General features: G+C 40.1%; 1 protein-coding gene across 3 annotated transcripts in view; it reads right to left on the bottom strand.

Moving 5' to 3' along the window:
* LOC119658754 (C2 domain-containing protein 5) overlaps window positions 1-23726 on the bottom strand; it is a 46886-nt gene that overhangs the window by 7808 nt on the left and 15352 nt on the right. Inside the window, exons 2-8 of one of the 3 annotated variants that reach the window (XM_038066444.1) lie at window positions 19579-19880; window positions 19354-19514; window positions 15613-15797; window positions 14045-15188; window positions 11908-13237; window positions 2677-2691; window positions 123-284 (exon numbers count right to left, since the gene is read on the bottom strand). In XM_038066444.1, coding sequence (XP_037922372.1) covers window positions 123-284; window positions 2677-2691; window positions 11908-13237; window positions 14045-15188; window positions 15613-15797; window positions 19354-19514; window positions 19579-19880 — 3299 coding nt within the window. The remainder of the gene's footprint in view (window positions 1-122; window positions 285-2676; window positions 2692-11907; window positions 13238-14044; window positions 15189-15612; window positions 15798-19353; window positions 19515-19578; window positions 19881-23726) is intronic. The other 2 variants (XM_038066447.1, XM_038066445.1) reach the window with 2 other exon arrangements.

Genomic DNA, 23726 nt, shown 5'->3' with positions numbered 1-23726 from the left:
AATTTGCCCGATATTGAAAATAAAAAAATTGTTTTATTTCTAATTATGATTATCTTTTGGTCAACAAATTAAGATGAACAATATTTTCAACAGATACATAGTAGTACTTTTTAAATACTCACCTAAATGAATGATGAATCCGGATGGATATTTGATCATTGTAAGAAATGGGTACTCTAACATATCTAGGGAATCTTGATTCAGTGAAGTCCTCGTTGGGCCACTGACACGCATCACGGCGGTGGCCGCTGCGAGACGTTCACTTGCGACGCAAATAGAATTTCCTACAGTTGAGAATATATTTTATTATATATGATTAATAAAGGAATTAAATTTAGCATACATAATCGAATAAAAATATTTAGAACCATGATTACTACCATGTATTTACAGTTATGGACATACACAACAATGTTTTTCGAACGAAACACTATGTTTGGTATTCTTTGTTAAAATAGTTCAAAACATATTCCGCCAGAAAGATGAATTGACAGTTTATAGTTGAGGTGAAATGTCCAGTAAATTGTTTTTTTTTTTAGATTGAAGTTGATTTGTATTATTTCTGTGTTAATTCATATGAAGTCATATCTTGATTGTGACATTTTTGATAATCTGATGATGACGATGGGTATCCGTTCATGCTCTGTCGTGCAGATTGGTCAAAATACTATCCGCTTCAAAACCGTTGATCGTTTACTACATTCATGCGTATACGCCAAAAAATGGAACGGATCAGGATTTACACATACAAGTCTTCTGATGTTTAAAAAAACGTATGATATTCAACCCCAAATTAAACTTGTTCCATTCTAGGAAACTACACTTGTTCCCTATTAGCCCCTCGTTTTTATTGAAAATTGATTTCAATAGGAATTTAATTTAGTTTATAATAATTTTGGATAATGCGCATGCTAAAATTACGTACTATGAATAGTCTCAGAACTCATTTGGACTACATTGATTCTAACGGAATGTTTGGGATGAAAATAAAAATGATCGTGTATTTTGTACTAAAAAGAGAACGGCCCTTTGATATATTTTTAAAGATATTAGGTTGTTGCACATGAAATGGCCGATTTGACAATCAAGTGAAGTTAGTTGTGATTTTGCTGTATCAAACCACCACCAATTGGCGCTGTTGGTGTCGGATAATGAAGTATAGATACTCCTCCATTTAATCAAGGAGTTATTTCAGTTTTGACCATCGTTGTGATAACAATGAAAAAAAGGAAAAAAAGATTTCTGTATGAGTTCAATCTTCGGCCATAAAGCAGCGGAGGCAACCAGGAACATTAACAGAGCATTTGGAGCTGATACGGCAAGCGGACGAATCACATGACGGTGGTTCGAAAAATTCCGGTCAGGTGACGTAAACCTTCAATGTGAGCCTCGTGGACATCCAGGACCTTCAATTGACAACGACGAGCTGCGTTTGCTAGTCGAATCCGACACTGCCTGTGAGAGACATTGCAGAGAAGCTGGGTGTACACTATTCGATAGTTTCCCGGCACTCGCAACAACTTGAAAAGATGAAAAGGCTCGACGGAGCAGAACATGGGGCTTCGAATGAAAATTTGCAGTTCTTTACCCTCCTGCAACAGAAGTGATCCCTTTTTGCAGAGAATAGTGACATGTGATGAAAAGGGGATATTATACGACAATCTTCGCCGATCAGGGCAATGGGTAGATGCTGATGAGCCACCGAAGCATATGCTGAAACCGAGCCTTCATCCGAAGAAGGTAATGGTGACTGTTTGGTGGTCTACAGCTGGAGTTATCTATTTTTCTTTTTTGGCACCTGGAGAAACGATAAATGCACAGAAATAATTTGCCCAACTTGAGGAAATGCACCAAAAATTGAGTATTCAACGACCGAAATTAGTCAACAGAGATAGTGTGATACTCCTTACGGCAATGCAGGATCTCATGTATCCAGAACGGTTCAAAAGTTAAACGAATTGCAGTATGAGACTCGCCGATCCACCATATTCATCGACTACCAGTTTTTTAAGCATTTGGATCACTTTTTGGCGGAAAAACAATTTAGGAACGAATTTATCAACACCCGACAGTTGGACTTCTACGAAAGTGATATACATGCTCTTGAATCTCGATGGCAGAAGTGTTTTGAATCGACTGGGACATACTTTGATTAATTTAAAAAAATTTTGTAAGCTTTACAGTCGTTTCAAATTTAAGTACCAAATCGGCCATTTCATGTGCAACAACCTAATAATAGGTGAAATTATTTACATATTTGCGCTGGAAAAGACTTCAGAAAATAAGTTAGAACTCTATTCTGCCACAAACACTACTATGAAGTTAATTTTCATAAATAACAAATAACTAAATACAAAGGTCAGATTTCGTTGAGTGCAGGATAATTATAGTGCTACAGTGTTGTAGAGGAAGAATTGACAGACAGAAGTTAGACACAAATACAGAGAGTGTATCACAAAACTCCATCAGAAGATATACAAAGGCAAAACACAATTATTTTGCATATTCACGATTAATCCACACGAAAATAGAAATATGTAAAATACGAATAAGATGATAGTTTGTCCGACTTCGTGCTTTTTATTCTTCATAACTCATTCGCTAGTGAAATAAAATAAAATGGCATTCGTCACATCATATTCGTCCGAGCAGCTTCTATTGTGTTATTGTACTCACTTTTGCGGCCCAATACTGTAAACATGCGATTTATGTATTTTTTTTAATATAAAAGTAAAAATATAAGCTCTGTAGTTAGTAAGACTTAAAGTATGATTAAAATTAATTGTATACACTGAGAATAATGCAGAACGATTCAATATTTCACTTATTTACTATTCAAAGTATTTACTTGAATCTGATTTGAGTTTTCCAACCTTTTCTGGTCCTTTCTAAAGAGTGTAACCTAGTTTCTTATAATGATACAAGATTCTGACTATTTCAACTATTGAAAAAAAAATGAAGAATAAAACACTGTTATCTACCCTTCTAGGACACCATCAAATTTGAGTGTTATTCCCCCATAAATGAAAGAAATAAATTCGTATAAAAAATGGAGCTATCATGCAGTCTTCGCAAGATAAAAAAAATATGCATCAAGAGTCCCAGGTAAGGAATACAAAAACCATGCGAAGAAGTTTTCATCTTCAATTTAGATGGACCAAACGACCAAGAAAATGCAATACAATGTCGTTACAAACAATATGATCGGATTGAGTCACAAGCCTCGGAGAAATGCTAAGGCCTCCACCTCAGTCGACGCAGCAGGACGGGCCCCGATCCTGTCAAAGAATGGGCAAGGGTTCTTGATGCAAGCAAGTTAGTCCGAACAAAACAAATACGTGTCTGCACGCTAAATGTTGATACCTGATTGGAAAAACCGAGGAACTCGCAAGAGCCATTCGGAAAAGGCGCATTGATATCTGCGCTCTGTAAGAAAACCGATAGCCTAGTGCCAAAAGCCGCAACATTCAACGCGAACGCGGTAAAAATGGCTATAAACTTCTCTATTTTGGTAGCCCACACACTCAATATGGTGTTCACAGTGTCATCTCAGAGGGTTTCCGTGATGTTATTAAAGAAGTCGAACGATTGGATGATCGGCTGATGAAGCTCACCATTATATCAGCTGATCGCACTATTCACTTCTTCACCACGTACGCACCACAGACAGGTCAACATGATGCCGTGAAAGATGCCTCCTGGCAACTTCTCGATGATAAGACTTGTCTAAGTGTCTGCTGACGACTATATCATCATTGCCGGCGACCTCAATGGTCATGTGAGGAAAAGGCAGACGGTAACAGGTGCCATGGGGAAAGGGGTTCGGAGCGAGCGTATAGTCCTGACCTTGTACTTATGAATACATGGTTCATTAAACGTTTGTCTCATCTTGCTACATTTTATAGTAGTAGGGAACAGTAAAACGCAAATCAATCATATTCTCATAAGACGCCGACATTTTGCCACTGTCACTGACTGCGAAGTCGTTCCCTAAGAAACCATCGCACCTCAACATCGGCCGTTGATTGCCGTCCGTCGAATTAAGCGTGAGGAACAAAGAAGAAATTATCTCACTCACACGATTACCGACCATTACAAATGTGGAAGAATCGTGGAAAGAATGAAGGTCCGTGAAAAGAAACGCCTCTACCTCGACAGTAAAACACCGGCCAATTAGCAAATTTATAAGAATGCCTACCGGGAAGCAAAGAAAGCAGTCACTGTCACCCGAGCGAACCCTTACAAAAATCTTTACGATAAACTAGACACTCGGGATGGCGAGAGAGATCTGTATCGACTTTCGAAAACCGTAACGAAGGTACACAGGATATTGAACACTTCAACCGTCGAGCCGCAACGGATAGATGGCGAGAATACTTCGAGCAGATTTCAACTTAAGAATTTGCTCATCCTCCACTTCCACAATCATTGCCTACATTTGGACCTCAGTGACAGAAGAACTCGTGCGCTGAGTTTAATTGTTCTACCACGATCCGAAAAGTAAAGTTCGAAGTATGGCGAGTGTATCAAAACCGCTTCGTGCCCCTGTTTGTTCATCAAGGAAGCGCCCTCTCACCACTCCTCTTTGTTCTTGTTATGGACACCGTCACAGGGGATATCCACCGTCCAGCGCCCTACACACTGCTTTATGCAGATGATGTTTTCCTAGCATCTAATAGTAAAAATTATCTCGAGCAACTTGTCCAAAAATGGAATGATCGCCTCATGCAACACGGTCTCAATTGAATCTAAATAAAACTGAATTTTTAACGACCGATCCCCATGAAACAGGCACAATCACTGTCAGCGGCAGTGACCTGCCCAGAACTGAGCGATTTAAATACCTCGGATCAACGCTATCAGCCAATGGAGAACTGCGTTATGAAATTGATTCACGCATTAACTCAATATGAATGAAGTGGCATTCCACAACTGGTGTTCTTTGTGATCGACATACCAACGAACGTCTCGAATCTAAAATTTACCGCAATGTCGTCCGTCCTGTCGCTTTCTATGGTTCTGAGTGTTGGCCGGCTACAAAAGGCAATGAATGGCGTCTTGCGGTAATGGAGACGATGTTGCGTTGGATTAGTGGTCTGACACGTTTTGATCCATCAGAAATGAGGATATCACGATCATTATGGGGTTGCACCTATCGTGGAAAAATTGCGAGAGAGGCGTCTTTGATGGTATGGTCACGCAATTCGTGCTAACGAGAATTCACTTGCCAAGATTGGTCTGAACATCGAAGTCGATGGTAAATGACCAAAAGGCAGGCCTAAACAACGGTGGCCTGATACGCTGGATGGGGATTTAAAAGCCTCGACATTGCACCCAGATCAGGCATTCGATAGAGCCAAATGGTGAAACCGGTCACGACGAGCCGACCCCGCTTGTGAACGGCACAAAGGCTGAAAAAAAAAGAAGCTGCAAATAATGAATTATCAGGGAAGCCAATGGTCTGTTAAAATTATATTGTTACTCTACCCATAATACAATTGCCCCAGAAAAGTTGACTTTGCAGTGCTGGAATCGGGCACTATTCCTATTTTTTGTTTAAAATTATTACACCATTTCCTTTGTTGCAAATAAGCATGAGGGCCTCAAATAATTTTGCGAAGATCTTCACAACAAATTGATTGATGATTTTAGAGATGTAAGGCAGGGGGCTACATTTCCCTCGCCGTAATTGATTGATTGTAGTGATTTTAGTTTTCCGATTGAATATCACTTCTTAGCAAAATGAGATATCCACCCATGCAAGTCCAAGTACTCGCCAGTGGCTTCAAGGTGAGAAAATTGATGTACAGTACAGATTCTGAGTGGGCTTCGTGATCTAACATTCAAAGGGATGGCCAGAAAGGAAATTACTTTGGCGTGGCAAGAAGTTTTAGTCAGCAGATAGACCAATAGATATGGGTTGCTAAAATAATCTAATCAGATTGAGCACTAGTTCGCATGGAAAATAAAACCAATGAATAATTAACTTTAGTTATCTATTTTATTTGAATGATAGATACCTCAATACTTTATACAGTGCGTTACGGTGATATAGGCCCAAACTTTTAAGTATATATTTGGTGGATAAATTTTGCAGACGAGACTTTGGTATAGGGATTGTTTATCGCCAAGTAAAAACCTGAGACTTCCAAGACTGTAATTGAATTCCTGATACGCAATTCTAGGATCCATTTTATTTCGGGGCGAACATTTTCTCGCCGCACATTTCGATGCGGCACTGTTATTTGGGTCCATGTTGTTTTTACAACTCCCATTCGGTCCCAAGAACGTTGTTAATTGCAACTTTCAATTATTCTACTAATTTTTTTCACCAGCATAAAGCTATGTTTTCATCATCATCATCTACGGCGCAACAACCGGTATCCGGTCTAGGCCTGCCTTAATAAGGAGCACTAGACACCAAGGTTTTACTCCGAGGTCCATCAATTCGATATCCCTAAAAGCTGTCTGGCGTCCCGACCTACGTTGCCCTTATCGACTTTTCGGGCTGGATCATCCTCATCCATACGGATTAAGTGACCCGCCCACCGCAACCTGTTGAGCCGGATCCACAACCAGACGGTCGTGGTATCGCTCATAGATTTCGTCGTTATGTAGGTTACGGAAAGCTATGTTTTAATATAATAAACAAGCACCTTTTTAACGAGGGGGAAATTTTTTTTCATCAACTTAAGGATGATTGCTTATATTATAAAACAAATAAGGGCGAAAAACCTTGCGGCGAAATATTCCCGCGTCGAAACAACCTGCTTGGAAAATTCTAAACACACTATCTACAGGAACTCCTTTTATAATTTTTATATAAACGTATATAAATAACATTTAATTACATTTAACTCCAATTTATAACAAATCATCAAGCTGTACTGACTATAAGTTTTATAAGGTACTCTATTCAGTTGAAATATTTACACCCTAGCTTATTAATAAATCTTATGTTCAACAGTATTTTTTTGTAAGGATTAGCTTATTGCCTACTATTTGTTCTGAAAAAAAAATTAAAGCTTGTTGAAGAGTCGTGAAACCCCCCGTTATCGTTCAATTTCCTAGTTCTCTCTTTACATGGCTTAGACGAAATTTACATATTTGTTGATGAACGCAAAAGTACACATTTTTTAGATGAGTCCTTAATGCTAGGGAAAGGCTTCGCACTAACTAAAGGCTATCTTCCATTTTTATGGCGCGAGGATGCCGGGGAAGAGTGGAACCTCAAAGGCCGCTCCGCCTAGAAATTTGGGGCAGGGCCAATCTAAAGAACCAATTCTGTCGAAACGTCAAAACCATTTCTGTTCTTCGTCTGAGTCAGGTATCCTAAACAATCCCAGGTAACTCGTTGGCATCTTAAAGGCCTGTATTGCGCCCAAATGGCGTGGGACAAGAAAGTTCAGCTAAACAAAGGATAACAAACGTACACTAGGCTTATTTAGATTGACACTTTCAGCTTAGAGTGAAAAGGCTCCCTTTTTTTGGTAAATGACAAAAATCCCCTTTCCCCTGTCCCTGCGTTGACAATTTTGATTGCCTTGAATTGCATTTTCATGTTAATAAGAAGGGGACAAACGATTCTCTTAGCTCGACAAACATATATACTTAAAGGAAATTTACTTGCTATTGCACGTGTGAAAGCCGCTCCCATTTGATTACAATTTAGCCATTTAGAGTTGGGAATGCGCTAAGCCGAACCGAATATGATCCGACAGAAGAGAGTCCAGTTGACGACAACCTAAAAACTTTGGAGAGAGCACAGGCAAGATTATGTAAGTGGAATAAGTCAACAAAATGAAAACATGACTTCGAATGAAGGAGGTAAAGTGGCCTCGCGCTGATAAGGAGCAACCAGAAAGACGTTTGGGCTTATTAAACAACAACAGATTTCACCACGTAGCAGCAGCAGGGGACCCAGTTGAGGCACCTAGCCGATTTTTAATGTCATTTGGTAGTGTTTAGGAGGCATACGATCCTGAGAGTCGAAATCTGCATGAAATGCTAAGGTGTACTCGTCTAGCCATGAATTCATCGGTAGTCTGCGACCTTTTGCAGAATTTGCCTTTCTGGAGTCGAGAATACCGATCTGGACTCATCCTACTCATCCTGGATATTCCTATTTTCAACAGGATCATTAACTATTAGTATGATGGTTTTGATATCGTCTTAGCAATTAGTTATGTTTTAGAGCAGATTGGAAGGCAACGCGAAAACCACCAAATGTATAGCGATCGCAAGGCCCTAATAAAGAAACGGATCCTTCCACTAATAGGCCCCCTGCAAATAACGCAGAAGACTACAATTTGGAACAAGGCAATGGATACGATGTGATCTATGGTCCGAAACCTATACATAGCCCGTTCCAACGCAGGCGACGATATTCCCCTTTATCTTAGCAACGAAAATAGTTATACCGAAGATATTGTTAGGATTATGGTATAGATTAGATCATGCTTCCTTTTATTTATTTCACAACTTTAACACTAATGAACCATCCCTAGATAGATTTAGCTAACGAAGCATCAGTTGGTAGATGAAGTGAACATTAATATTAGATTGTTCAATAAGTTTTTATTCTTATATTCTCCCTAAACTTCAATACACTTATTTCATCCCTAAAGTGAAAACTTGGAAGATTGAAAATTGATTTCCACATATGCTTTTTCAAGATGTGAGAACAGTAAGGAATCGGAGAGAGTTGTAACAATTGGTATATTAATCCATTGACTTTAGAGATAGTTTTTGTGATGCGTTTTCTTGATGAAATGTGTCTTTAATCTTCTGTAAAAATCTAATTGGTGGAAAAGGCTACAATAATAATTTGAGTTAATTTTTTCTAACAACTTGAAGGTAATTCACGAACGAACTCCCTTTGAATCCCAAAAAAAGTAAGGGTAATACGATTTCCCGAGACACCCGCACTTCTCCTCTACTCTGAGGCGCCAAACGCTCTTGCGGCGACTCACTTGTCGGCCGTCTTGAGAGAGTGCAACGGCAGGGAGTATCCCTCCAATTGTCACACTCAGAATTGGTCCCCTTCTTTGGAATCTTAACGATAATCCCCTTACCACTCTCTGGGAGAGGTTTCGAATTCCCAACACTTCCGTACGAGTGGAAGCAGCAGATCTGTATTAGCATCAGGTATAGCGATAAATAACTCTGCGAGGAGACCGTCAAGCCCAGCAGTTTTACTCCCTTTGAGTGCATTGATAGTCGGAATGATTTCTCTTCTGCTTCGACGAACAGCTCATATCCGCCTGCTAGGATGACTAACCATTTTATCCACAAGGAAAGGAACCTCACCGGGTGTGATACGAATAAGAACCGTGGTGACATGTATTTTTCACCTCTTTAGTTTCTCGTTATCGTGGATAAGAAGTCGACCGCTGACGTCTTTCACAGGACCCTTGAAACATTTTCGATCACATGTAACCTCTTTCGTGATTCGGTATATACTTCTGAAATTATTGCGTTCTGCGGCATCTTCCGCTTCCCTGACTAGCACAATAGCAAATTCTCTCTTGTTACGGGGTACACTACGCTGGATTTCTCGGAATTTCGTTCGACATCGGAATAGAACCTTTAACCAATTTCGTTCATCGATCAGCTATTTAAATTCTGCGGTCAGCCAGATCTTATGACGGAGTCGCAGCAATCCTGCAACAATTGCCGGACACAACATCTAAGCGAATGTAGGCAACCACCATCTGATGATCCCTTTCGAGGCTGATGTCAGCGCCTCCTTTATTACGCACATCCAGAACACAACCCCTAAATCTACTGCTGATCGCGAAGTGGTCGATCTGATTGCTCGTACGGCGTCGTTCAATTGAAACCCAACTGATCTTATGGTAGGTTCTGTGCTGGAACAACGTGCCACCAATGACAAGGTGGTGAAGTCCGCGGATCATTACCGGCACCAAGGCGCATCATATGTCCTTGGAATTCAGTTCACCCATCACAATCACAATGTCATCTTTAAGAAGCTTCCCCTAAATTGCATTTAATTGGTTGGAGAAAAAATCCTCCTCCACTATGTCGGAAGTCTCCGTTGGTGCATAGCATTGTACAATTGTGATGCTCCTTAACTTGGACCGGAATCTTACAGTTAGAAGTCTGCCAGAAATCGATTCCCACGTCAAGGGAACGAGCCTTGCGGTAACCATCAGAAAAAAACCGACACCGGATTCGCGTCTGCTACCACTTGGTTTTGCAAAGTGCAAAAGCTAATTGATACAAAAGGGAAAGGAGTTCCCTCTAGAGTCTTACCATCTTACTTCGTTTAGGCCCAGAATGTCCAGCTTATATCGTTGAAATTCCCACTCAAGTTGAAGAAAGCGAACATTCTGAGGATTGCCGCTACCGTTGTCGAGGAGCGTGCGCCCGTTCCAGAAAACAATCATAGTCTGTTTTCGATAGTCAAGGGCCTTCGGCATGAGGTCAAACCCAATCTGAGGCGTTGCTGACGTTTCGGTAGCAATAAAGTTTTAAAATCTGCAAGTTGCTAGCCCACAAATTTCTATCTCTTTTAGTCGCCTTCTATTAGCAAGGAAAACTTTCAGTGTATTCTAAAGCCATTACCCACAGAGTCTTGCGTTACCAAAAAAAAAACAGATGAGAAAAAATTCGACACGACACGACAAACGACACGTTTTATGCTAACGTTTGCGACTAGGTAAAATCAAACCCATTTCTCAAGGCGCTACAATGTGTTCCACACAATCTGACCATAGTAGTACGTAGCACGTAATATATGCATATATTATGTGAGAATATCCACTTTCGGATGATACTGACATTCGTAGTCTTGAATTTGCAAAGAAGCAACAACTTTGACGTATTATAACTTTGTTAGTAATAGCGCGATTTCCACCAAACTTGGTGAGATCATGCTTTATGTTATACCCTATATTGTTCGTGGTACTAGCATGAACTTAAGGGGGGTTTTGCGGTAAATTACTAAAAGTATAGTATAGTAATATACTATTATTAACTTTATTTGTACAGATATCAGTATGCAAGACATTTCGGAGCCCAGGCACCATATAGTGGCAGCCTCCTTATTTTTTCCAGATTTTCCGGTTGGGTAGTTTCTGAGAATGGTCCCCTTAAAGGAATGATCACTTTCAACCTCCCGCACTCCTCACCTTTCCAACAAATGTCAAAACTAAGATCGGCTTCGAAAAATAAGACCTTTAATTTGATACCCCACATGACTATATTTGATGAAAAAAAAATTTATACCCCCCTTGTGCATGTATAGGGACCCCCTTTAAATTCAACGTAAAAGAATGTATGTGTGAGCGTTCACAGTTCCCACCTTTCCACCAAATTTGGTGTCAATTGCTGCTACAGTCTCCGAGAAAAATGCGTGCGACGGACAGACAGACAGACAGTACACCGATTTTAAAAAGATTTTGTGTTTACACAAAACCTTAAAAAAGATTCGATGTTGTTACTGTCTCCTGATAATATAGAAGTTAATAACAAAAGATTTTAGAAGGAAATCAAAGTGGAAAACTGAAAAAACCTATTTGTTTTTTTATGCCTAGTAACCAAAGCCACATTTCCTATAACTTCAAATCAAGATATGATTGTGGCATCTCATTGAATAACTAAAGTGCAGGTGACCCTACTAATCTTATAATCATCAATGGTGTGCATTCCTTAAATTCTCATACACTATGCCTTAAAAAATCAACGAATGTTAAGCAAAAGGAATTCAACAAACTGCGAAACGTATCTATACACAAACTGTTATCTACCACAAGAACTTCTAATAGAAATCATTAACTTAAAATCAGAAAAAAAAGTTCTGTCTGTCCTAAAAACTTTCGTTAAATTGTTATGTTATGTTAGTTATTCTATTTTCAATTCTAGTATAGAATAAGGAAACCTTACCTTTTGGCGTGACACTCAAATCTGAATCCGATGAACGTCGGCAAATTTCACTGTTGTCCTTCTTTGCACTACTGGAACTAATGGGAACGGAGCTATTACAAATCTTCGCTGGGCTTTGTACGGCAGCTGGTGCTATTTTGCCGCTCGTTGATTCAGGTTGCATTTGAGTCGTTATGGGAGCGCCATCAGAAGGAGTTTGACCTGCTTCCACTACTGTTCCTACAACAGTCGCCGTTTGTGATGCTCCGCCAGGACTAGCTGTTACTGATGCTAATTCAGATCTATGTTGATTAAGGGAAGGAGATGGGGCAAGCAATGGCGCTTTGTTAGTACTTAAATCAGTGTAAGATGATGATTTGATAGTATCACTAGCATTTTTTAAATTATTTTCGTTTGCAGCTGGTGGATGATTGTGAAGATCTACTTGTGGGCATGAAGGAGAATAATTGGTAGATTGTGATGGCAATGGTGCAGTAGGTACTGATAAATCTGATGATTTGATGTGTGGATTGGGTATTGAATCGGGTGTGTGGATAGGGGAAGTTTCCGATTTGATATCTACTGCATGATTGTGATATTGCAAGGGTTTCGATTCGGGAACTTCGTGATTTAGTTTCAAATTTGTTAGCGAAATAAACGGCAGTCCATCTGCATCTAAATTACGATCGATTTCCCCTATATTCTGACTCAATTGAGGCTCAGATGAATAGAAGGAACCTCTTTCACTTGTCGGAGATGCAATTTGAGTGAGTGACATAGCTGGTATAGTAATACGGCCGATCTCTGAGGATTCTGGTTCGGCCAGTGGAGCGCATCTATAGCCCGTAGGTCGATCCCTAGACTCATATGATTCTCCGGATTGGGACAGATCCTTATCGCTAGCAACGTAGGCAGCATTCGATTCGGTTTCACTTGCTGAATCAAATTGTGGCAGACATTTCGGTAGGTCTCCAAATTCTTCAGCCAAATTTACTTGCTCTAAAAGCATTGTCTGCATTGCACTGCCAACAAGTCCTGAGTTATTAACAAGCGCTCCATTTGCTTTCTTCTTCCTTCGAAAAGTTGATAAATTAAATTTTTTTATTGAGGGTCGATTCACTTTAAGGGGTGAAACGTTGGTCTCAGATTTTGAGTCGGTCGTTTCTGGTTGTTCTACTGGTTCATCGGAAGACGCAGCAGCTGCCTCGACACCTAATATGTTGGCTTTTTCTATAAGCATTGTTTCCATAGCCGTTTCTAGTAAACCGTGTGTATGATCTTTATGTTTGCCTTCTGTAAAACTTGGTAGATGCATATGCTCCTGGAAACGAATAGGTAATCTCATAATAGACTGCTCCAGAGCAAAAGAAAAAGAAGAGAACACAAACACTACCATTAGTCAGAGGACAAGGCCAATGAGTTGATGAATAAGTGATAATCAATTTTCGGGGACCCTTAGCTTTTTCTACGAGCTTCTAAATTGGACAATGATTATTACAATTTTATTCAGTAAGAGTGTGATTGGTACTATTATACTATCAATGGCTCCCAACATATTTTAAAGTCAATCAATTACTAGTGAGGACCACATTGATTTTTTGATGAAGTAATCGGAAAGGATCACTTGAAGATTAGGTTTACCACTAAATGTACACATTGGGGAGAAAATTAGATAGATAGTTTATAAAATCTAACAATACGACATAAAAATATGATAAAATTTACGAAATCACAGCGAATGCATTTGTTTTATTTGTTTATTTTTATGAAATACAAATTTTAGCCGTTGACATGGCTCAGAGGTACATTTCCAGCAAGCATCCTGTATTGAGAATTCGTGTTGTAAGCATGCTTTGCTGTATCGGTATTTGCGATTAAAAGAAGCAGAGCGGCATATAGTCCGTTACGCATGGTTAGTTTCGTTTTTCAGCTCTAAGTTTGGGAAAAGATTGGGGGCATATTAGGAAGAGAGATTGAAAATTTCATGATAATTTTTAATTGACTGAAAAAAGTCAGTCTTAAAAAAATATACGAAAATCTATGAAATTTTTAACGTACACATCGTATATATTGAGCATCAACAAAATGATGTTGGGAACCATTAATTCTACTTCAAAGATAATCAAAATATATCTGCCACGCTCAACATCCAACTAACCTGCAAAGAATGAATCTTTTCTGAAATATTTTCTTTTAAATCATGCAATATCGAACCACGTCGATCCTTTTCATCCACTTCAGGCTCATCGGTTGTAGAGCCAGGTTCAATCCAACCAGCCGCATCCGGATCGACCGGTTGCAATGCTCCCAAATTCACCACCATTGGTTCATCATTTCTCATTGAAATCTTAGTTCCAATACGATGCAATTTGTGATTGGAATCGGAAAGTCTATCGAGTTGTGACTCACTGCCTGGGCCACGTGTCGTCCCCGGCTGAATCCATTCGTTCTCTTCTTCGTCGTCTTGGGCTAATACGGTTTTCATAACCATGTTCACTGTGTCTGCATCGACAATTACAATCTCATTGGGAACTTCTGGGCGAGAGCATGCATCTGAGCCTTCCTCTTCAGTAGTAGAAGATGAAATAGATGATGTTGAAATAGATTCCTCAGATGCTTCCGTCTGCTTTAGTTTGCGACGAGTTGAAGCCCGTTTAGATGTTGGCAGAGCTGAAAGCGATTCAGATTTTACATGCTCATTTTTATCTAATTGCTGAGAGTCCCCGTCATTGTGTTCAGATATAGATTGCAAGCTTGTACCACGGATTATTGAGCTTACGATTAAAGTTGCCATTGCAGTTCCTTCGCTAGTAGATCTGTTGATTGCAGACTTGTTTTTGTTGAACGGGAATATATTCTTCAAATCTTGAAGAGAAGTTCGAGAACGCGATAAGTCTGAATACGAGCTGCTCATGGACGTATTTTCCGACTGGTCTTCTTTCATTTTTTTCATCTTCAATTTCCTTAATTTATCATGATATAAATTCTTAGCTGAGTTTCTGATATTTTGGACTCGATATCCGAAACGACGCTTGGGTTGTTCGTTTCTCTGATCCTCTTGATCGAACAACTGTTGCATGTCTTTTACATCCTCGTTTTCATTGATCTCCTTCAAGGTGTTTTGATTTTCTTGCCACTTTTTATTCAAAACAATATTAGTCGCAGCCTTCTCTGCTGTGTCTATTCCGAGAATTTTGCTAACAATATCATTTGAGGAGTTACTACTCGACTCTGCGTCGAATTTACTAATAGACCCATGCCTTTTGCCGCGTTCGAAGGATCGCAAATATTCAACGGCAGGCCTTTTTTACCACATAATTGAAACATTTTGTTTGTAGAGTTTTATGTAAGTAATAAGGACAAACATAGTGTATTATTATTTTTTTTAAATAAATAAATTCACAAAATAACACAGCAAAAATAATAAATACGAAAAAAATCGAGCAGATTTTTTAACGGATTAAGCCAAGTAATATCAAAACGAGAACAAAAACGAAGAAAAGGTTTCGTTGATACAATCGATTATAGCAAAAAGAATAATAAAACATCGCCAAAGAATTGAAAACAACAAATCAAAGAAATTGTTTGGTATTTTTTAGCAGAACACATAAACACGCAGGAGAAGGTAAAGGATAGTGCGTAGGGAATGTGAAGGTAATAGAATTCATTGAAATATAATTTTATTATTGGTTTGGATGGAATAATTACAAAACAAATGATACTTACTCTTCTATTAGAGCATTATCCTGAATCGGCTGTTGAGGAATTTCCTGTATTTTTACCAAAGTCACTGCTGTTCCAATGCCCCGAGCTACTACACCAACGTCACCTTCTAGATCGAAACATTGGGTGTAACCAATGACTGCATTTGCTCCCAAATTGATTGCTTTGAGACCGATTTTTCGTTGCACCTGTAATTTCAAAATAATGCAGATTTAGAGTCATTGTTAGTATTTGTTTGTTTATCATTGGTATAAATTAATTTTTAAGGTTTTGTGTTGGGGGGGCTCCCCATACATGTAAATGGGGGATTTAAAAAAAAAATCACCGGATATAGTCGTGTAGGATATCAAATGAAAGGTCTCGATTGGTACTTTCCGTGAATTGGAAAGTGCGCGAGTAAGGAGTCAAAATGTACTCACTTAAAGTGAGACAGGGCTCATTTTCGGAAACTACCACACCCAAAAATTCGAAAAAATCAGGATCGTGACCTTAGATTAAATCTAAGCCTCAAAATATGTCCCATTTCGATATCTGCTCAAATTAACTTACTAATCATCATCATCAACGGCGCAACAACCGGTATCCGGTCTAAGCCTGCCTTAATAAGGAACTCCAGACATTCCGGTTTTGCGCCGAGGTCTACCAATTCGATATCCCTAAAAGCTGTCTGGCGTCCTGACTTACGCCATCGCTCCATCTTAGGCACGGTCTAATACTATATATATTACCAACTTTTAGAAATTTACTGAAACCCCCCTCCCCCGTAAATTCATCTAAGGACTACCAAATTTCGCACCAGCACTAGGATCATATTTCGCATACACATGGCCATTAACGTTGTAGCAGTTTAAACTTAGCAGTTTCGCGCGAATTTACTACTTCTAAAGCCATGCAAATAAGATGCAATTTCCTGCAAATTTACCACATCCTAAGCCATACGAATAAGATGCTGACGTCATAATTAACGAGAATAAATGACAATCGAATGAAATATTAAAATTCCATTCATGAAGAATCTACTTCTCCCTAGCCCTTTTTGTATTTTTGTAGATTAAATTCTTCGCATTTGCTAATAATATTAAAATCAGAATCTGAAGCGTATGAGGTTGACTATTATCAATACAACAAATAATTTATTTAAATCGCTTTCTAAAAACTAGAGGTCAATGGAATTTTTAACTATGTGACACGGAGCTGTCAGGCACTCGTCGCTCCCCACTTCTTCTTCTTTTTCTTCAGCCTTTGTCCCTTTCACTAGCGGGGTTGGTTCGTCGTGATCGATTTCGGCATTTTATTTTATCAAACGCCTGATCTGGATGTTATCGCGAGGCTTTTCGATCCCCATCTAGCGTATCAACCCACCCTTGTTTCGGCCGGTCTTTTCATCGTTTAACGTCGACTTCGATGTTCACACCAATATTGGTAAATTAATTCTCGTTAGCGCGAATTACGTGACCATACCTTCGAAAACGCTTCATTCGCAGTTTTCCCACGATCGGTTCCACCCCATATCGATCGCGGATATCCTCATTTCGAATGTAATCAAAACGTGTCACGGCACTAGTCCAACGTAACATCTTCGTCTCCATTACCGCAAGACGCTCTTCATTGTCTTTTATAGTCGGCCAACACTCAGAATCATAGAGAGCGATAGGACGGACGACATTGCGGTAAATTTTAGATTTGAGACGTTCGCTGATACGTCGATTACGAAGAACACCAGTTGCGAAATGCTACTTCATCCAGGTTGCGTTAATGCGTGAAGCAATGTCATTACCAAGTTCTCCGATTTGGGCAGGTGACCGCCGCTAACAGAACTGAGCGATTTAAATATCTCGAGGGGAAACACATATGGAAACACCAAACCTTTTAAATTTGAAGGGTCTAGCTTCCGGTTTCCCGACTTGTTAATAATTTGTAGGAGATCGCATAATGCATTGTCCCAGAAGACATTGGCGCATAATTTCTGTCCCGTCGTAACCCTATACCATGGATACAAGATTTGAACGAAGAAAAGTTGAAAAAACTGCTTGCTCCATCCAAATGCTCTTCTGTTAAGATGTGTTAGTCGTTAGGGGGTGTTGCGCCCACATACTCGAGGAAGGGACTCATCTAAAGTGATTACAATTAGGCCTACGCAGCAAGAACTCACCCAGCACTTCCAACTTACTATGACGTGGAACAAGATAGTATCAATTGAAGAAGAGATTCGGAAAGTGCAGATTAGAAATGAGCGAAATATACGTCCAAGTGGCGGGAAAATTGCTATCGAAAAGAACATATCACCACGAAGCATACAACACAACTTAGCATGAAGATTCGGGGGGATTAGCATGAGTACGTGCCGTATAGGCATAATTTCGCGGCCCTCTTCGGACACGGATTGATTTGGAGACTACAATTCGTGGTGACCAGCACCGCCTTACTGGTTTCTACTAAACGAATGCTAGGTCTCTACCGCAATTAAGTGGTATAGCGCCCGAGTATGTATAGTTTAACTAAACGCATTAGCCCGCGATATGGGCGCAATCAGAATTACCATGAAACCCCCACAAGGGAACAATTGCATATTACCAGGCCAAGATCACATCTTCTAGGAATTTGTCTGGAGCATTTGCTTTCAGGTGGCCATCGAAGATCCCATAGTACCAGATAACGACCAATGACAAGAGCTTTTCCAGATGAGTTTCTTGCAAACTCAATCCTTTATGTTAAGATAACACACGCCTAACGCATCGAAGCATATCACTGCTAGCAAGACTATGGCAAAATCACAGATATTGCATGAGTGTTCATGTCGTCTAGATTGCGGATGTCACAGTACGCTGAACAGACACAGAGTATATGAAATTATTCCTCTGAATCTACCCCACACCGAACACAATCCTGACTGATGGCGAGGTTTCGCGAGAAGAGGAATACGTTCAAACTAACATACCCCGTCAAGAGGAAGCTCATCACGAGCCTCAGACCTTTCCTACTTCCGCTCCATCTAATCTCCGACTTAGAAGGAAGGGTTATGCCTATACATGCGAAGGGGGGTGTTCATTTTTTTTACCGAACTTGGTCATGTGGGATAGTACTTTCCGAAACCAGTATTAGTTTTGACATTCGTTGCAAAGGAGATAAGTGCGAAGTTTCGAAAGGGGTCAGTTACTTTAAGGACTCGTCCTCAGAAACTTCCTAACCTAAATATCTGAAAAAAAAATAATGTGGGTCATGCACACAATATTTAGGACTCAAAATACTCTCCATATCGATACTTGTTTAATTAAAGTGAATAATAGTGTGTTACCATATTTATTATAAGTATTATGGGTGTGCGGATAGCTGTCGTCGGATAAATGAAAAATTAAATGTTTAAATATTAGGAGCTAAGTACCAAGCAATACACAAAACTTTTGATACCTGAAGCATTGAGCTTCCCGTTTTCCGACTTATTTTAATTTGGAAAAATAGTCTCTTATACTTTATCCCGCTGTACTTACATCAAGTACACATATTCTCCCGGACTTTGAAATATATATAATTTATTTTTTTATATTCCAATAATAATAATAATCGTTGGCACAACAATCCATATTGGATCAGGACCTTGAAGTGTGTTAGAGCACTTCATTCAAGATCGTAACGGTACACTACAGAATACTGTAGGAGGCAATATGGTCAGGATTACACTCGCCCGAGATTATTACCCTGATTTGACTCAGGTATACCATTAAGGCTTAACTTCTAATAACTTACCTGTCCTGATAATTTCAAAAACACAACTTGTCTGGCTTCATTCGATGCCCTTGGAGTTCGAATCTTATCAATCCATTGATACTCCGGATCGTCATTAACAACCAGCTCCTCAACAAAACCATGTATAACTTGCGCTCGATATCCATGAGGTACATTCGGAGCTGTAATCAGAATACATAATACCGTGCAATGAAACGTGCTTGAAACATGTATTCATCAACTTACAATGAAAAAATTGCACACCACACGAACTTTGTCGAAATTTATTTGCATCTGAGAATAAATCAACTTTTACGATAACGTTGACTTCACCACGTATTCCGTGCATGGTATCGAAAACGGGTATCCACCCTGACATGACAACTCCTTTTCCGTGACTTGATACATTTGAGTTTTGCAGACATAGGGGGTTTAAACTTATATTCACTTTGCCAATAGCGTCGTTGGCTGAGTATGTATCATGATCCATTAAACGGATTTGTAAAGGTTCATCCTGCAATTCAGCATCATCTAGTTCAAACCGAAACCTGGAGGAATAAATTTGAACAAGATTAGATTCAACACATTTTATATAGATATTTTATATACAACTTGACAAGATATTTAAGTAAATATTTATTTCACTCCTAATATATTCAAGAACAGTCTAAACCTTGCAAATCGGTGTCAATTATGTTTTTATGACCTTTTTTTCAATTGTTTGCCCTTATTTTCTAGAATCCCTTTCTTAACGAAATAATTACTTCCTAAAGAAATCCGTTAATAAACATAGTAAGTAGCTAGCGACACCATGGTTATTGTCATACCAACTAACCAACCAATGTTTGCCAATTTTCTTCAGTCACAGTGATTTCTGTCTAAATGCAAGTATTAGAAATGGGTAAAAAAATTCAAAGCGGGGTCTGGCTAGGTTGAATTCTGTCGCCGATAATATTCCATGCTGCCTTGCCTGAAGGAATTCAATGAACTTCTTTCCTCAAGCGCCTCTACTACCCTGATGACATCTGTCTACTCTATCACCCAGTCAGGGATATTGGCAAAATGACTTGGGATTCGGAAAGAGAGGCAGAGCCGCACTGAAGAAAACACCAACAAAACCAAGGTTCTCTCTGATCATCGCACTCTCCCTACTTCCATCAATGAGTAGAACATCGAAGATATCAATCGATTGATCTCATTCCTGTCAACGGTGGCAACGAGCTTGATGTTACAGTTAGAGCTCAACACCAACATCAAGTTGAGGTTATTCCGCGTCAAAGTTTTCTCCATATGATTATATGGGAGTAGCACAGCCAAGGCTACTCCACGTCTTCGTTAACACCTGTCTCCCCCTGTATCATCGATGTAATCAAGCCTGAGAAAACCTCAAATGTTGATCGAAGTCGGCGTACGAGCCTTTTGCCGGCAGATGTGTTGATTAGAAGGAGGAAGTGGCAGATAGGTCACGCTTTATGAAAAGTCGGTGAGTGTATAGCTGGCTATGCCATGCAATGGACCCCACTTTCCACAGTGACAGACGCGTGGGTCGCCCTAGAATCACTTGACGCAGAACAGAAAGGTCCTCGGGATGTCTTGGGGGAAATTGAAGCGTATTTCGTTGAGCCGGGAACGATTAGGAGATATTGTACATCATATACATATACTCGTTGGCCGCATGTACCATATCGAAATTTATTTCATTATTTCACCTCTCAGACTTGATGAATGTCAGAAAATATAGGGGGCCAATATATACTCGGATCACTATCTCCTTGGCATGGTACTCCGAGCTCGAATAACGACACCACCCAGAATCCCCTCTGACAATCAGGTGACAGTTCACACTAAAGCCATCCACAACACCTATAAAAGAGAAATGGATGCCGCAATAATCGCAGCCAACAGAGATCCTGGAGATGAAGCATCAACAAATGATCTTCACAACCACCTGAAGAAGGTTATCATAAATACGGCCACAAACGTACTTGGCCCCAGCCGCAAAAAGAGTCGGAACGGCTGGTTTGACGATAAATGTAAGCTAGCAACGGAACGGAAGAATGCTGAATACCGAGTAATGTTGCATTCTCAAAGAACGCGGGCACGTGCAAAGGCTTATCACGAACTCCAGCAAGCGGAGAAGCGACTTCACAAACGGAAAAAAAGAAGCCTGGGAAAACCAACAGATCTGTGAACTAGAAAAGTACAGGGAACAACCGCACCAGGCGCAGAAGGTGGAGGTTTTATTAACAAGTCAGCCGGATCAAGCCTTATACACCTCGATGCTTATCCTGCCGAGACAAAGAGGGAAATCTGATTTCCGAAAGAATGGGCATATTGGAGCGATGGGTTGAGAACTTTGATAAACTATTGAACAACCAGAACATCGGCGAGTCGGAGGTCCCGTCAATTGAAGACGATGGCCAAATACTGCCACCACCAAGCATAGGAGAACCAGTCCGTGCAATTCAAAAATCATAAGTCGGCAGTAGCCAATGGAATTACAGCTGAATTGGTGAAATATGAAGGCGACCAATTACACCAAGTGGTTCATCAACTGATGTTCAAAGTATAGAACAGCGAATCAATGCCTGGCGACTGGCAACGAGGCATTATTTGTTTCATACCTAAAAAGGGGGATATCATACAGTGCAGCAATTATAGAGGTATCACGTTGCTGAGTACCATCTATAAGATATTCTCCTCTATCTTGCTAGGCCTGGTAGCCTCATACGCACAACATTATTGGCCCATACCAAAGAGGCTTCACTCCAGGCAAACCAGTAACAGATCAGATTTTCTCTCTGTGGCAAGCGATGGAAAAACTCTTGGAATATGGACATCAGTTGCACCATCTTTTTATCGACTTTAAAGCCGCCTATGACAGCATAGCCAGGGTAAAACTATCACGGCCATGAGAGGATTCGGTATCCCAAAGAAATTGATAAGACTAAAAGCAGCAGGATCACTCTCGAGACCATTCAACATCAACAACGGTCTACGCCAAGGAGATCATGCGTCGTCTTCAACCTGGCCCTAGAGAAAGTGATTCGCGTTGTCGATGTAAATGCATGGCGCACCATCCTCTTTAAGTCCGCCCAACTACTCTCCTACGCTGACGATATCGACATCATGGGAAGAACAACCCGAGATGTACAGCCTACCTTCCTCCAAATCGAGCAGGCGACGCGAGATCTTAGGCTGCACAATAATGAAGGCAAGACGAAGTACATGGTGGCAACGTCAGCGCCAAAACCAAAGGAACAAACAACATCCAATCGCACTGGTCAAACGAAAACAATGAAGACAAGAGACTACAACTTTGAGACCGTTGAAAATTTCTCCTATCTAGGGTCGAAAATTACAACCGATAACAGCTATGATGATGAAATCAGCGAACGGTTGTTGGCAGCCAACAGAGCCTATTTAAGCTTACAAAAACTCGTTCGCTTGAAACGTCTCACCATATGGTCAAGGCTCTTAGTGTACAAGACCATGATTTTCCCAGTCATTATGTATTCGTCCGAGACTTGGGCTCTTAGCAAAAAAAAACTGCGAACTCTTGACCGCATTCGAGAGAATAATTCTCCGAAGAATTTTTTGGCCCCCTACATGAGGATGAACGATTCCGTAGCCTACATAACGACGAAATCTATGAGCGATACCATAACCGTCAGGTTGTGGATAAAATCCGACTCAATAGGTTACGGTATGTGCGTCATTTAATCCGTATGGATGAGAATGATCCAGCCCGGAAAGTCTAAAAGGGCAATATCTATGGTAGAAAAAGAAGACAAGGCAGACGCTGCCTGAGATGAAGCGATGGTGCAGGTCAGGAGGCCAGACAGCTTTTAGGGATATCGAATTGGTGGACCTCGGCGCAAAACCGGGGTGTCTGGAGTTCCTTATTAAGACAGGCCTAGACCGGATACCGGTTGTTGCGCCGTTGATGATGATGATGAATTTAGTAAGGTCTTGGTTGTTTAAATATGAAAACAAAATAGTAAAAAGGTGAAATTATTAATTTAGGGGATAATATCATTTTGTGCCCAGTAAAGGGTCATTTATTGTAAAAAAAAGAAGAAAATGATTCAATTCGACGTGATACTGATATTTTATCTTGTGGGGAATAGTATTTTGACGCGAAAAGGGCAACTTTGACCTACTATAACTTTGTTATTAAGTGTAGAATTTACACCGACATGTATGGGGATAGGTTTTTAAACTCGAACATAGTTTTTTCGCCCGGCCCGGAATATTCTTTTTACGATCCTGATGCCGAGGCAAATTTAAAAGACGATCCAGACCGAAAAAAATTACGACGAATATGTTAACCAAATATCGAACTCCAACAAAACTGGCATCTCCATGTCCCCGATGCCATGTAATGGCGAAGG

This window comes from Hermetia illucens, chromosome 6 (genome assembly GCF_905115235.1).
Source record: "Hermetia illucens chromosome 6, iHerIll2.2.curated.20191125, whole genome shotgun sequence".
NCBI lineage: Eukaryota > Metazoa > Arthropoda > Insecta > Diptera > Stratiomyidae > Hermetia > Hermetia illucens.
Note: the sequence above shows the minus strand (reverse complement) of the source record. Positions and strands in the feature narration are given on the sequence as shown.